The sequence below is a fragment of the Rhinolophus sinicus genome, linkage group LG13 (genome assembly GCF_036562045.2).
Source record: "Rhinolophus sinicus isolate RSC01 linkage group LG13, ASM3656204v1, whole genome shotgun sequence".
Taxonomy (NCBI): Eukaryota; Metazoa; Chordata; class Mammalia; order Chiroptera; family Rhinolophidae; genus Rhinolophus; species Rhinolophus sinicus.
The window spans coordinates 43,096,313-43,108,759 of record NC_133762.1 but is presented as its reverse complement, the minus strand read 5'-3'; the positions used below and the strand labels follow the sequence as shown (position 1 = coordinate 43,108,759).

Genomic DNA, 12,447 nt, shown 5'->3' with positions numbered 1-12,447 from the left:
CTTCTACATCTGAAGTACTTAGAGATCTTAAAATAAGATTTTGTTTCAGTAGTTCACTCTTAAAATTCTATCAGAAAAACCAGTTTTTAATTATTCACCACTGTCCTGAAATATATTCCAGCTAGCTAGTGCCAGGAAGGGAAGATACTCGTGTATACAGCGATGCTTCTTCTATGGTGAAAGCTTCACTGTGATTCTGAGCTCTGAAAAGTTCAGCAAGAAAATGAACTGAAAAGATAGATCACAGAAGGCCAAGCCCTGTCCATATACTTTCTTTAAAATAGGAAAAGAGTACTCCAAACACTTATAACTTGAAGATTTAATCATCTTCCAAGAGCGGAAGGTGAATATTAAATTTTTTTTCCTGTAACATTATATTTCAACCAGAAACAATAACACATTGTTACAACATCTGCACTACTTGTGTAACATGCATACTCATTTAATCCACATGAATATACTCTGATGCATATACTATTTTACCACCCCAATTTTAGAGATGGACAAACTGAAGCTTTTATACAAGTTGTGATTTGCTCAGTTACACAACTCAAGAGACAGAGCCCAGGCTCAAGATGAATCCAGCTGACTCTTAAACCTGTGCTGGTAACCATTGTCTTTGGTTAAAATTTAAACTCCCCTTTCTAAATGTCACAATTTCCTCTCAATACTGCTTTCATCAATCTAGAAAGGAAGTCTTGGAAGGAGTAAAACTCTAATTTAAATAGCACTCCAGCATCTAAGTACAGCAGAAAACCCAAGATCCTTCACTCTAACCTCCAAAACAGAGCCCCCTGATTCAGCCAACCCAATCATAAATTTTAAGATGCCAATCTTTTGGCCCATGCTTCATCTTCTTTTTCCTAAACTACATTGTAAAAACATGGTTGGGCAGGAAGAGGATCATTCCCAAAGCTTAAATTCCAAGTGTTTTAGTTTGGCAACAATACTATGCTTTGGGGACTTTAAAATTATAAGCACGGCTCGCAGAGGAAAACATTTCCTTTATTAGAAACTGGCTTTGAAAATTCCATTCTAGGATGCTAAATATAACAAAATACCTTCTGACTTTTATAATAAACACATTCTCCAGATTATCTTGAAACTAATGATTGTCTGCTTATTTACAAGACAATTTTGCCACAGCAGTTAAGCAACTGTAACATTTTAAAGACTCTTTCAAATTCATTCGTGCTTTTAATGAATTGATCTGATATTGTTTTCTGAATTCTTCTACTATGAAAGAAGAAAATTCCCATTTCACAATTCATTTCCCTAAAAAGATATCCTTGTTTTATTGTTCCTGATTTTCTTAAGTTCTAACAAGAATATTTGGCAAAGCCAGAATCACAGAAGTAGGTTTTTCAAAGTATGGCATAGAATCAAGATTTTTAAAAACTCTACTATATATACATTCACCAAAGGCAAATAAAGCACTTCCACAGTTCTTAAAATATATCTTTATTAGTAAAAGTCCCATACATGGTAATTCAGAAATACAGAGTGAGGGAGCTGATTGCCTTGTTCTAGGCTAATGGACTACATCGGGCTTTTAACAGAATACAGTAGCTGCTGTGATTCAGGGAGTGACATGCACTTAGTGAACCTCACACCCCAGGCATTGTCATTGTATAAGTGGTTTAAGCGCAGTTGTAATAAAAAATTAAGGCATCTTCAGCTGGACAGCTCCTCACGTCCTCCCTACCTAAAACAGGATGAGAAAGTATTTAAGAGTCAGCTGGCATTTTTTTCTCTGGGAGATGGATCCAAGAAGTGGGTGGGTAGGGGAGCAACTTTGTTACACTAGGAGGAATGTTTTGGGTGATTGATAATGGGGTTTTGAACAACGCTTTTGGTGTTGCTATTGACAGTGGATCATTCAAGTAGAACTCTCCATATTGATTTTTAGAATAAATTTTGGAGAAAATTTAGGGATTTAGCTCAAGTTTAGGAGTTGCCTGCAGAGGCAAGGTATTTTTGAAATCTCTCATCTTCCCATTAAATACCCTGGTTGGGCCTGAAAGAACTGTCCCCGCCTTATATACACTAGTCGGTGCGTATTCAAAGGTCTAGAGGCTACGTAGTCCTGTTTAAGGTGACAGGTCAGACTTGATGTTAATGAAACTTTGTGGGCCTAAAAGGTTTGAGAAGAGGGAGAAAAAGGGCATGATAGCTAGTCAGCTGTATTTTTGAAAAGCAAACTATTTGTAATGACTAGACGTACTTATTGGTAAAAACAAAAGTACACACACACACACAAATAACTATGCTGTCGTTCAAAGTCCACAGTATCACAACCACTCTCCATCTTCCTCAACTTTCCCACACAAGCCTTTCACTTCAACGAAAGGAGTCTACTGCCCCTCATCCCTCACCCTCCAACCAGCCGCATCCCCGCCAAGATGGCCTCTGTTTTTACCCCATCAATGCCCACACTTGAAGCAAGAAACAAGCCCATCCACTGGGAGTATACCTTCCAACACTTGCTGACTGCGTGAGCCTAGAGACGTCTCTGCTTAAAGCCAACGGATTTCATTTTCCAGAAGGGATTTAAATGTCCTAGGAGGCAAATCCCAGGGCCTTGTCTAGATAACCTCCCCGCCCCCGAAAAAACAACAACAACAACAACAACATTTTAGTGGTGTGCGGAGAGTCTACGTCCGGCTCAGAGGAGTCACCGGCCAGAGAAGGCTTTCAGGTCTCGACGTCTTCACACCCAGGAAGGCCTCCCTCGGGAGGTGAGGGACCGGAGGGGGACCCCCGACTAGCACTGCGAGGCAGGCAGCGTACGTAACCCCCCGCGCGCTCCTTTCTGCGCCGCGGAGATACCACCTCCACCCGGACCCCAGAGCCGTGTCCCCGGGGTTCCCTCTTGCTGACCCCTGACGCGCCCTCCGCGGGGGCCCTGCACCCGAGGACCCTCCAAGCTGTCCAGGCCCGGTGCCGCCGTCGGCCGCGACAAAGGGTCAAAGAGCCAGACGACCCCTCTGCGTGTGACCCCGCGAATCTCCGGGGGGCGCCGCTGCCCTGACCGCGCCCACCCCGATGCCGCCGCTACCTTGTACTCAGGAGGTGCGTCCGGTTCGCGGACCGCCCTAAGCCTCAGCTCGTTCATGCTGGAGACTCTGGCGCGATGTCCCCGCGGGCGAGCAGCGCAGCCGCCGGAGCGGGCAGCTCAGCGCGGGCGCGCGCGGACTCTACTCGGCCGGCCCCGCCCCGCCTGAGCAGCTCACAGCTCCGCAGCGGCTCACGGGCCCCACCGCAGCCCGGCGGCCAGCCCTGGACCTCGGCCCGACCCAGCACCGTCGCCGCCCTTTCACTAGGGCGGAGCACAACTGCCTCTCCAGCCCCAGCCCGCTAGCTCCTTCTCTCCGGATGGCCCCAGAGCGAACGCGCACGCGCACCGTCACCATCACGGCCCCGGAGATCCACCAATGGCGCGAATCCGCCAGGGAGGCGGGGCAGTGGGGGCAGGGCGGAGCGGAGTGGCTAGGCCTTCATTGGACAGAAACGTGACGGGGCGGGAAAAGGCGTGCGCTTCCGAGGGATACTAGCCAATAGGAGCTCCGGCGACCGCGGATGGCCGGCGCTGGTACCTAGATCCTAGAATTAACGGGTTGCTGGAGGTGAGAGGAGGCAACCCGGAGGCTGGGTTAGTGGTTGGCTTCCTGGTCTGTGCTTTGTGTCGTGGATAGCCAGGCCTCTTCCCTCACGCATGTAAGTAGACGCTCGTTAGGCCCTGAGTGGAAAGGCCTGGGGATCCCAACTGTGTCGTCACGTGGTAAGGGATGTGAAACCCAAACTTCAGCCTGCGTTGCTTTGCCAAGTTGTCTCTAGTACTTACTGAGCGTAAATTATGTGTTAGGTACTGAACCAAGTAATCGCTTTAATTTATGCCATTCAGTCTGCACAACGTTTGGCAGTGAATATGATTTTCATTTTATAGATAAGATCTTCCGCGGTTTTTCACATTTCTGTTCTTCCTTCTGGACTGTTGAAAGACCTTGTTTTTGGACAGGAATGCAGCTACTTTGTTCACAGCCAGATTCCCCTATGTATCAGACACATCCTAAGTACTTGAATGGATTTAAATCTTCTCGTAAAGGAAAATGATTTAACCGCGGCCTCACAGCTAGAAAAAGCCCACTAAGAATCGGAACACTGATCTGTTTCTTACCAAATTCCACGCTAACCTGTTTCTCAAGCATTGCCATCAGCTGTTCCTATTCGCTGCCTTGTAAGTGGTGTAAAACAAGTATGAAATGAGGTCCCTTCCCTTAAGCATATTCTAATTTAACAAGGAGAAAAACTTGCACACATAATGAGTTGCAGTTTCGTATAATCAATTTTGAACTGAACTGTGGGTTTTCGGGAAACTAGTGAGAATTCTTGATTTCTATAAGAGTGTATTCCCAAGTTACAGTAATAGTGCTTCAAAGTGACAGTAAAATAGATGTGGAGGAACACAACTCAGTATGCTTTGTTTCCTATTAACATTGCGCAAATACTTGTATTTTTGTTTTGTTTTGAGAAACAGACCACTCCCTTCAGGCCATAATTTATTTAAAGAAAACTTTGCTTTTGTGTTTTGTTTTAATGTTATTTATAAAAGTAAGTAACATGCTGATGGTAATTTAAAAACTCTTTTAGTCTGTTAAGGACTGTTGTGATAACCATCTTGACTGTCAGTGGTCACTTCTTGATCTAAAGACCAGACACATCTTGGGTAAATTAAGCAAAGTTTATGATCTAAAGGACCTAGAAGGACATCAACACAGAGAGAGCCACAAGGCCATCCTCTGAGACAGGTGGAGGTGTTAGTATTCAGATCCTCACCTGTAGGGTACATAACTGTGGAAGTTCACATCTGAGGAAGCATCACATCAATCCTTCCAAACACTCAGCTGTTTCTTTCAAATCCAGCCTAATATAAAAGAGGTTGGAAAACCAGTGCATGTAGATCAGTTTCAGAATGCACAGTATGCTTACTAGGGTAGATAACCCACTACAGTTTGGCCTCAACAAACTTCTCATCCATTACATTCGGCCCTGCCAGCCTAACTAAACTCAGACCAAATATATTCCTGAAGTAGGTGTACTGTTTTGTTTTTTATTTTTTTAATTTAAATAAATTGAATATAGCATTTTTAATAAAAATGTTTACAAATGGGTGGCAGAGACTTGGAAGAAATTCCAGAGACAGTAAAGTAGCACTCATCATCACCCTATACAATAGAGTATAATATTATATGGAAAAACAACAGTACCAGCAACTAAGTGGGAAACTTAGTGTGGAGAAATATTAAGAATGCCTTAGCCAGTTAATTTTGTTTTTATATATTTTTTTAACGTATGCACAAGAGTAATATGTGATGCAAATATTTTTAAAAATCTGTTATTTCAATAATTACAAAATAGAAATTCTAAATGATAAACACTGTGTGATAGTCTGACAATGTTTTCTTTCTTGTGCTACATAAAGTAATGTCGTATCTTACAATTGACGGTATCTTAAATTCAATGACATAGATAAATGCCAATGACATAGAGAAATGCCAGGGAAAGGCGATATTTGAAGACATAATGGTTGAGAATATTCTAGACTTGATGAAATACATGAACCTTCTGATTAAAGAACACAAAATTCCCTGAACACAATAAATAAAACTAAATCCACACCCAAATACGTGGTAGAAAAACTAAAGAATTCTACAAACCATAATAAGATATCAAATGCAACTAAAGGGAAATGCTGTAATCAAAGTGAAAGAAAAATAAAGCAGGAAGAGAATACATGTAATAGGGAAATGATTACTGTAACATATAAAGTGCTTATTTTAATCAATAAGAAAAAGACAGTTTAATAAAAAATATACAAACAATGCAATGGTCAAGAAATATATGAAAGATGTTCAATCTGTAATACTCAATATGCAAAGTGAATTTTCACATAAATGAGCACAGATTAAAGTCAAGATTGCTAATATCTATCGTTAGGAAAATTGAGGGAAATGAACATACTCATAGTCTTGGCTAGAATATAAATTGCAATCCTTTAGAGGTCAATTTAGTAACATTAATCAAATACTTAATGTGTATGCAAATAATACTTCAAGGTGTTGATCTCACAAAATCACCTAAGTGCCCAAAGGTGTTTGTAAACACATACAAGAAATTGGTAAATTAGGTTACAAACGTAAAATACAGGCATACCTCGTTTTATTGCTTGTGGCTTTATTGTGCTTCACAAGTGTTACAAATTAAAGGCAAAACCCTCCACCGGGAAAAATACCATGATTCTCTACTGCTATACTCGCTCTATCGCTGTGGTCTGGAACAAAACCTGCAATATGTCCGAGGTATGCCTATATTATGCCTTTTTGAAAGGTACTTATCTAGAAAACATTTATGTGACACGAAATTATATATACAGGTACTTTAAGTATATTGCAAAAGTGTTAACGGTATGAACCTGTTTTTGTTTTTTTCAAACTGTGTATTTGTGCTAGAAAGCTGTGTAGAGGAAACTATTGAGTGATGTGAGCCTTGCGTGTGTGGGAGTGGGTCTTAATAGCTGGTGGTGGGAAGCTGAGATAATTTTTTGTAACTATACAACCCTTCATCTTTGGACTTTTAGGAGCGCGTCACTTCTATAACAGCAAAAATGAAGTGCACATTTAAAGCAGCAGTTCTCTTCAGGCTACAGGCGGTTTTTCCACCCCCGTCCCCCGCATAGGTTGCACTTGTGTTTCACTTCCACGGCTGGAAACTTTCTATCCTCAAAGCGGGAGGTTAAGGAAGTACCAAAAAGCTGGGACTCGACGACTCCCAGCCTGGACCTCACTGATGCCCGGGCATGTCCAGCGTTCAGCCGCTAGAGCCTGGCAAAAAGGCGGGGAGTCCTACCCCCACTCCGTCTTGACATGCTCAGGAGGTGCAGCGTCCGTGCCCCGCCCCGCCCCTACATTTTCCAATGGATGTTTGGGGGCGGGCTTCGCGCAGAGCAGGCACACGATTGGCCGTAGAGTCTCTCCGCCCAGGCAGCGGGCGGGTCAGCGTGGTGACGTCTCCACGGGGCGCAGGGACAGAGAGCGCGCGCTAGCAGACGCGGCGGTATTAAAACGGTTGCTGGCGCAGCGAGCTTGCTGTGAACTTCCTCGGTCGCCGGCTCTTGCTGCTGTGTTCGCCCGCTTGCTCTCATCCCGTGAAGCCTAAACCCGCTACACCTTCCTCTTTCCCTTAGCCTGTAGCCGCGTCGTTGCGACACCGCCACCATGTTCGAGGCACGCCTGGTCCAGGGCTCCATCCTGAAGAAGGTGCTGGAGGCGCTTAAGGACCTCATCAACGAAGCTTGCTGGGACATCAGCTCCAGCGGCGTGAACTTGCAGAGCATGGACTCGTCCCATGTCTCCTTAGTGCAGCTCACCCTGCGCTCCGAGGGCTTCGACACGTACCGCTGCGACCGCAACCTGGCCATGGGTGTGAACCTCACTAGGTAAGCTTGGGGGCAGTGGGGAGCGGTGCACTCTTCCCCTCACCCCCAATTCTGGCTCTTGGCGGGAGCGCCTCTGAGCCGGGCCCTCTAGCTGCTGGAGTGGGCCATCGGCGCCTTCTCATTGGCCTGCTATACGGGAGGCGGGGCCCATGGAGCGCGCGGTTCCAAAAGCCCGCGCTGACAGCGGCGCGAACCGGCTTTTTCCGCGCCAAAGTCACAAAGCGGGCGGTGGCGGGAAAATGACGGGTTTCGCTGCCCAGCCAGGAAAACACTGTTCCAGAGCTCTTTGGTCATTAGGTGCCGGCGGCCTTGAATGAGAAACCGATTATGGTTGACTTTAACCGATTTATAACGCCCCCTAGTTGTATCCCCTTACTTAGGGACAATAGGTTATTTCCAGTCTTTTATAAAGTAGTAGTGAGCACCCTCTTGGACTTGGAAAATCTCTCCAGGACAGTGGCTTTCAATTTTAGGTAGTTTTTAATGATCGTCGAGGCCCAATGATTTATTCACCCACTAAACGGATTTGAATTCAGAAAATACTGTCCTTTTATTTCTATCCGGAAGTGAAATTGCTGGTGGTAGCTTTGTAGTTTATAAATACTGGCAGATTGCATTCCAAAATGGCTGGACCGGTTTACACAACCTCCTGTAGTACGTTTACCTAACTTGCCAATTCATCAGACAACCTAATGGGTCAAAATGGCAACTCCTTGTTTTAATTGCTTAGAAATATAACGATCTTGAAACGATGGTGTCGATTTTAAACCCTGTGTCTTCTCTGTTATAGCATGTCCAAAATACTAAAGTGTGCCGGCAACGAAGACATCATTACACTAAGGGCTGAAGATAATGCAGACACGTTGGCACTAGTTTTTGAAGCTCCAAGTAGGTCATATTTTCCTACTGAGTTAGGCTGAAGAAAATTAAAATGCATTGTCAGTATTTCTCAAAGCTGGGAGAAGTTTAAGATAATGTTTGTGAGCTTGTAAAATTGACATAAACTTACATGCTTTCCTTCAACATTGGCTTTCTTTTGGTAGATCAAGAAAAGGTTTCAGACTATGAAATGAAGTTAATGGATTTAGATGTTGAACAACTTGGGATTCCAGTGAGTATCAGTTTCTGATTGAGTATACTGTACATGAGTTACATATGTTAAGATCATTAATTTAAAGCCTGCTTCCTAACAATTATATATCTGCTGGTGCATGGTGTAGAGTGGGGTTTTAGTGTTTAGACTGACATATTTGTCTTTTATTAAACTACAGTACTCTAAAATAGATCATTGGTTGAATTCATTGTTGCCAAGTGCATATTTGTATTTTTATTCACCTCCATGCATCTTTTTGTTCCTAGAATGCTTGATTTTTATTTAAGAGTAGATTTTAAACTATGGTGGCAGACATTTATTAAGGTTAGGTTTAGAAACATTAAAGAAGTGTTGGAATGTTTATAATCCCTAGTACCATATTCTCTTTTTTTTGGAAAGCAGATGGGCCTTCTTGCACCATCATCATTCCTATGCCCTCTTGATTTAGCCCTGGAGGGTGATTCAGAGGGGCTTGGAGTAGTTGGAGTGTGTTAAGAAACACACAATGAGTGACATTTCAACGTAATCAAAAAAATCTTAAATTCTGAGTTCTTGATTAGGTGCTGATTCTTCAGAAAGTGAGATTGCCAATTCTTTCATTTCCAGAAATTGACCTTTAAGTGTTTTTGTTTGTTTGTTTTCTAGGAACAAGAATATAGCTGTGTAGTAAAGATGCCTTCTGGTGAATTTGCACGTATATGCCGAGATCTCAGTCATATTGGAGATGCTATTGTAATTTCCTGTGCAAAGGATGGAGTGAAATTTTCTGCAAGTGGGGAACTTGGAAATGGAAATATTAAGTTGTCACAAACAAGTAATGTCGATAAAGAAGAGGAAGCTGTAAGTAATTCTTAAGTAGAAAATACTTTGAAGAGAATTGTAATACTGCTTAATATTAGGTTGTCTTAGTCTGTTTGGGCTGCTATAACAAAATGCCTTAGACGAGTGGCTTATAAGCAATGGGAATTTATTTCATAGTTCTGGAGGCTGGGAAGCTGGCAGATTCTGTGTCTAGTGAGGACCTACTTCTTAGTTCATAGATAGCAGCCTTGTCACCTGGTAGAAGGGGCAAGGGAGCTCTTTGGGGTCTCCTTTATAAGGACACTAATCCTATTCATGAAGGCTCTATTCTCATGACCCTAAGCACCTCCCAAAGGCTCCACCTCCAAATGCGATCACATTGGGGATTTGGTTTTAACAGGAATGGTGGGGGAGACACGACAACACAAACATGCAGTCTATAGCAAGGTAATTGCTAAAATTAAAGAAAACTCTAAAGAATACTAGACAAAATGGCATTTCCAAGAAATTTGTGAGAAGTGAAAGATACTGTTGAAATCTGCAAGTGATTTATAAGTGCCATCTACTTTCCAATTTGTGAGAAGGGAATGCAAATTCAGTGCTTCCTTTATAAACCACAGAACAATAAGTTTGTGTATCAAACCCAAGCTAGGTGGCTAACCTTTAGCTTTCTGGAGGTATTTGCTTTTACCAAATAATTGAGCATAGGATAGCAACTCAATAGCTGGTAAAAATCCAGCTGTTATGAGCTTTTATATAATCCTCATATTAACTTTTCTGTGTGGTAGGCCTCTAAGAGGGCCTAGAGAACCCTCCTTAAATTAAGGTTTTCCTTAATCAAGTGTTCTTTTTAGATCCTGAGTACAAACTAATATTTGGTAATTGTACTAAAATAAAACTTCACTTACTAGCCTGTGAACACTAAAACAAGGACAATTAAAGGGCCTAATCTCACAGGGTGATTAGGATTAAATATGGTAACACTCAAAGTGCCTAACACAGTATCTGGCATATTGTAAGTTTACAGTAAATAGTAGATATTTTCTTGTCCCTTGCATGAGTAGTCAACTTTCAGTTTAAATGAAAGTAAAACTCCATTTAAATAAAGACTTAAAAAATGATATTAACAACAAAAGCCTAGGGGCGAATTCTAACTTTTATCTGTCTCCTAAATTATATTTCACTCCCCTTTCCAACTTTGATTTTTAAAAAAAACCTCATTCATATAAACATTAAACTTTATCACATCAAAGAAAATTATTCAATATTAAGGAATTTTTCGGTGTTCCTATTTCCTTGGTCACTTCAGAACTGTTTGAATCAAAATTTTAAGAAGGTCTATACATTGCATTGCAGTTGGTTGATATACCTTAAAATTTCTTTCAATCCATTGGTTCTCTTTCCAGTTTCTTGATTGCCCCTCCATTATAATTTGTTGAAGAAACTAGGTCATTTGTCATTGACTTTCCCGGAGTCTGTAATTTGCAAATTGTATTGCTTACATCGATTAATATGTTCCTTTACCCTGTGTTTCCTATAAACTGGTAGTTACAGCTCTAGAGGTTTGATGATACTCAGTGGGTTTTGTTTTTTGGGTGGGAAAGCAAGAATACTTACTAGATGGTGGTGTGTACCTCTAGTAGGAGTGATGAGATGTCTGGATGCCTTTTTGTGATTTTAGCACCCATAGTAATCATTGTCTAGATTCATTAAGTCATTAGGGTTTGCAGAGTTGTAATATATTTCATTTATTAGCTGGTTTATTAGAAATATTTCCATAAAGAGAAGCTCTCTTACCATATAATTTGGTTATCTGGGATTCAGTTCATATAGGGAAAGGCTGGCTAAAGGCTTGATTCTTTTGTTTTACTAACCTGTCTTCAGAAAGTTAGTTTCATAGCACCCTCCAAAGTAAAGAATTTTTTGTTTTGTTTTTTAAATTTATATTAGGAACCAATGGGTTGCAATTCTCTTGATGTTTTTCAATATGATGAATCTTTTGTTTTCTCCCTTAGGTTACCATAGAGATGAATGAGCCAGTTCAGCTAACTTTTGCACTGAGATACCTGAACTTCTTTACAAAAGCCACTCCACTCTCTCCTACAGTAACACTCAGTATGTCTGCAGATGTACCCCTTGGTAAGATAATAAATTCATAGCATTTTGTTTTGTAGGTAGTATATGTGATACTTATCAGTAATTAACTATGTTCCTGTCTTTCAGTTGTAGAATATAAAATTGCTGATATGGGACATTTAAAGTACTATCTGGCTCCCAAGATCGAGGATGAAGAAGGATCTTAGGCGGTCTTAAAAATCCAAGAAAATAAAACTAAGCTCTTTGAGAACTGCTTCAGAGATTCCAACATGTCCTTAAGTCTCCTGTCACCAAATTTGTACCTCTGCGTACATATGTAGATAATTCCACTATGTCCTTAAGTCTCTTCTGTCACCATATCTGTACTTCTTTGAGTACATGTGTAGATAATGTTTTCTGTAAATAATCTTTTTTTTTGGTCCATTCTTGACAGTTTGTTAAAAGGATAAAGTCCTAAGTCAAATCTGGTCTTGTTAACCTAGAATTACTTCTGGCTTATATAGAAATACTCCTTAGGATTTTTATATAACAAAGAGTTTTGACTATTAATGCAGTTTTAAGAATTGTTTTCAATTTAAATAAAAGTTATTTGAATTTTAAACATTGTAGGACAGTGCCTTCATTTGGACCATGACTGTTGCAAGTATTATAGGGAATTCACAGCTAGTGCTACCTTTACGTGTAAATGTTTACTTTTTTAGTCTAGAGCAGTCAGATATAAATACATTAGATACAGCCATAAAAAGTAACTACAGATACTACAGGTGATGAAATGCTTTGGGGGATTCATTTGCCAAACTTAATTTGGTATTCTAACTTGAGCTCAATAAATGAACAGGGGAGAACAAATCCTACGTATTTCATTCTTTTGTCATTTTTGTTAGCAAAAACTAACATTTTTTTTAGAAGCTTTTAATGTGCTCAAAGTTTTGTGGGTTTTGTAAGACTAGCATTGTTAAAG

At 41.2% G+C, this 12,447-nt stretch overlaps 2 protein-coding genes across 4 annotated transcripts in view; one reads left to right on the top strand and one right to left on the bottom strand.

Moving 5' to 3' along the window:
- The window catches only part of CDS2 (CDP-diacylglycerol synthase 2), a 49,819-nt gene extending 46,417 nt beyond the window's left edge, over positions 1-3,402 (bottom strand). Inside the window, exon 1 of the mRNA XM_019733760.2 lies at positions 3,059-3,402. Within this exon, the coding sequence (XP_019589319.1) occupies positions 3,059-3,115 (57 nt within the window). The 5' untranslated portion in view covers positions 3,116-3,402. The remainder of the gene's footprint in view (positions 1-3,058) is intronic.
- Positions 3,403-3,514: 112 nt separating this feature from the next.
- On the top strand, positions 3,515-12,087 carry PCNA (proliferating cell nuclear antigen). Of its 3 annotated transcripts, none has more exons than XM_019733840.2 (7): positions 3,515-3,626; positions 7,244-7,495; positions 8,286-8,383; positions 8,539-8,606; positions 9,234-9,428; positions 11,405-11,528; positions 11,613-12,087. In XM_019733840.2, exons 2-7 carry the CDS (start codon positions 7,275-7,277, stop codon positions 11,690-11,692), a joined length of 786 nt encoding a protein of 261 aa, XP_019589399.1. In that variant the 5' UTR covers positions 3,515-3,626; positions 7,244-7,274; the 3' UTR covers positions 11,693-12,087. The 3 variants fall into 3 exon arrangements, with proteins under 3 accessions (XP_019589399.1, XP_019589398.1, XP_019589397.1); XM_019733839.2 differs by having other exon boundaries at positions 3,537-3,717; XM_019733838.2 differs by lacking the exon at positions 3,515-3,626 and having other exon boundaries at positions 7,094-7,495.
- The last annotated feature ends 360 nt before the right edge of the window (positions 12,088-12,447 follow it).

What these genes read in the sequence shown, in the direction of transcription:
- PCNA (XM_019733840.2), top strand. Translation starts at nt 7,275, where the DNA reads ATGTTCGAGGCACGCCTGGTCCAGGGCTCCATCCTGAAGAAGGTGCTG. An exon ending in ATGGGTGTGAACCTCACTAG is followed by an intron (nt 7,496 to 8,285) that starts GTAAGCTTGGGG and finishes TCTCTGTTATAG; the next exon opens with CATGTCCAAAATACTAAAGT. An exon ending in TTGAACAACTTGGGATTCCA is followed by an intron (nt 8,607 to 9,233) that starts GTGAGTATCAGT and finishes TTTGTTTTCTAG; the next exon opens with GAACAAGAATATAGCTGTGT.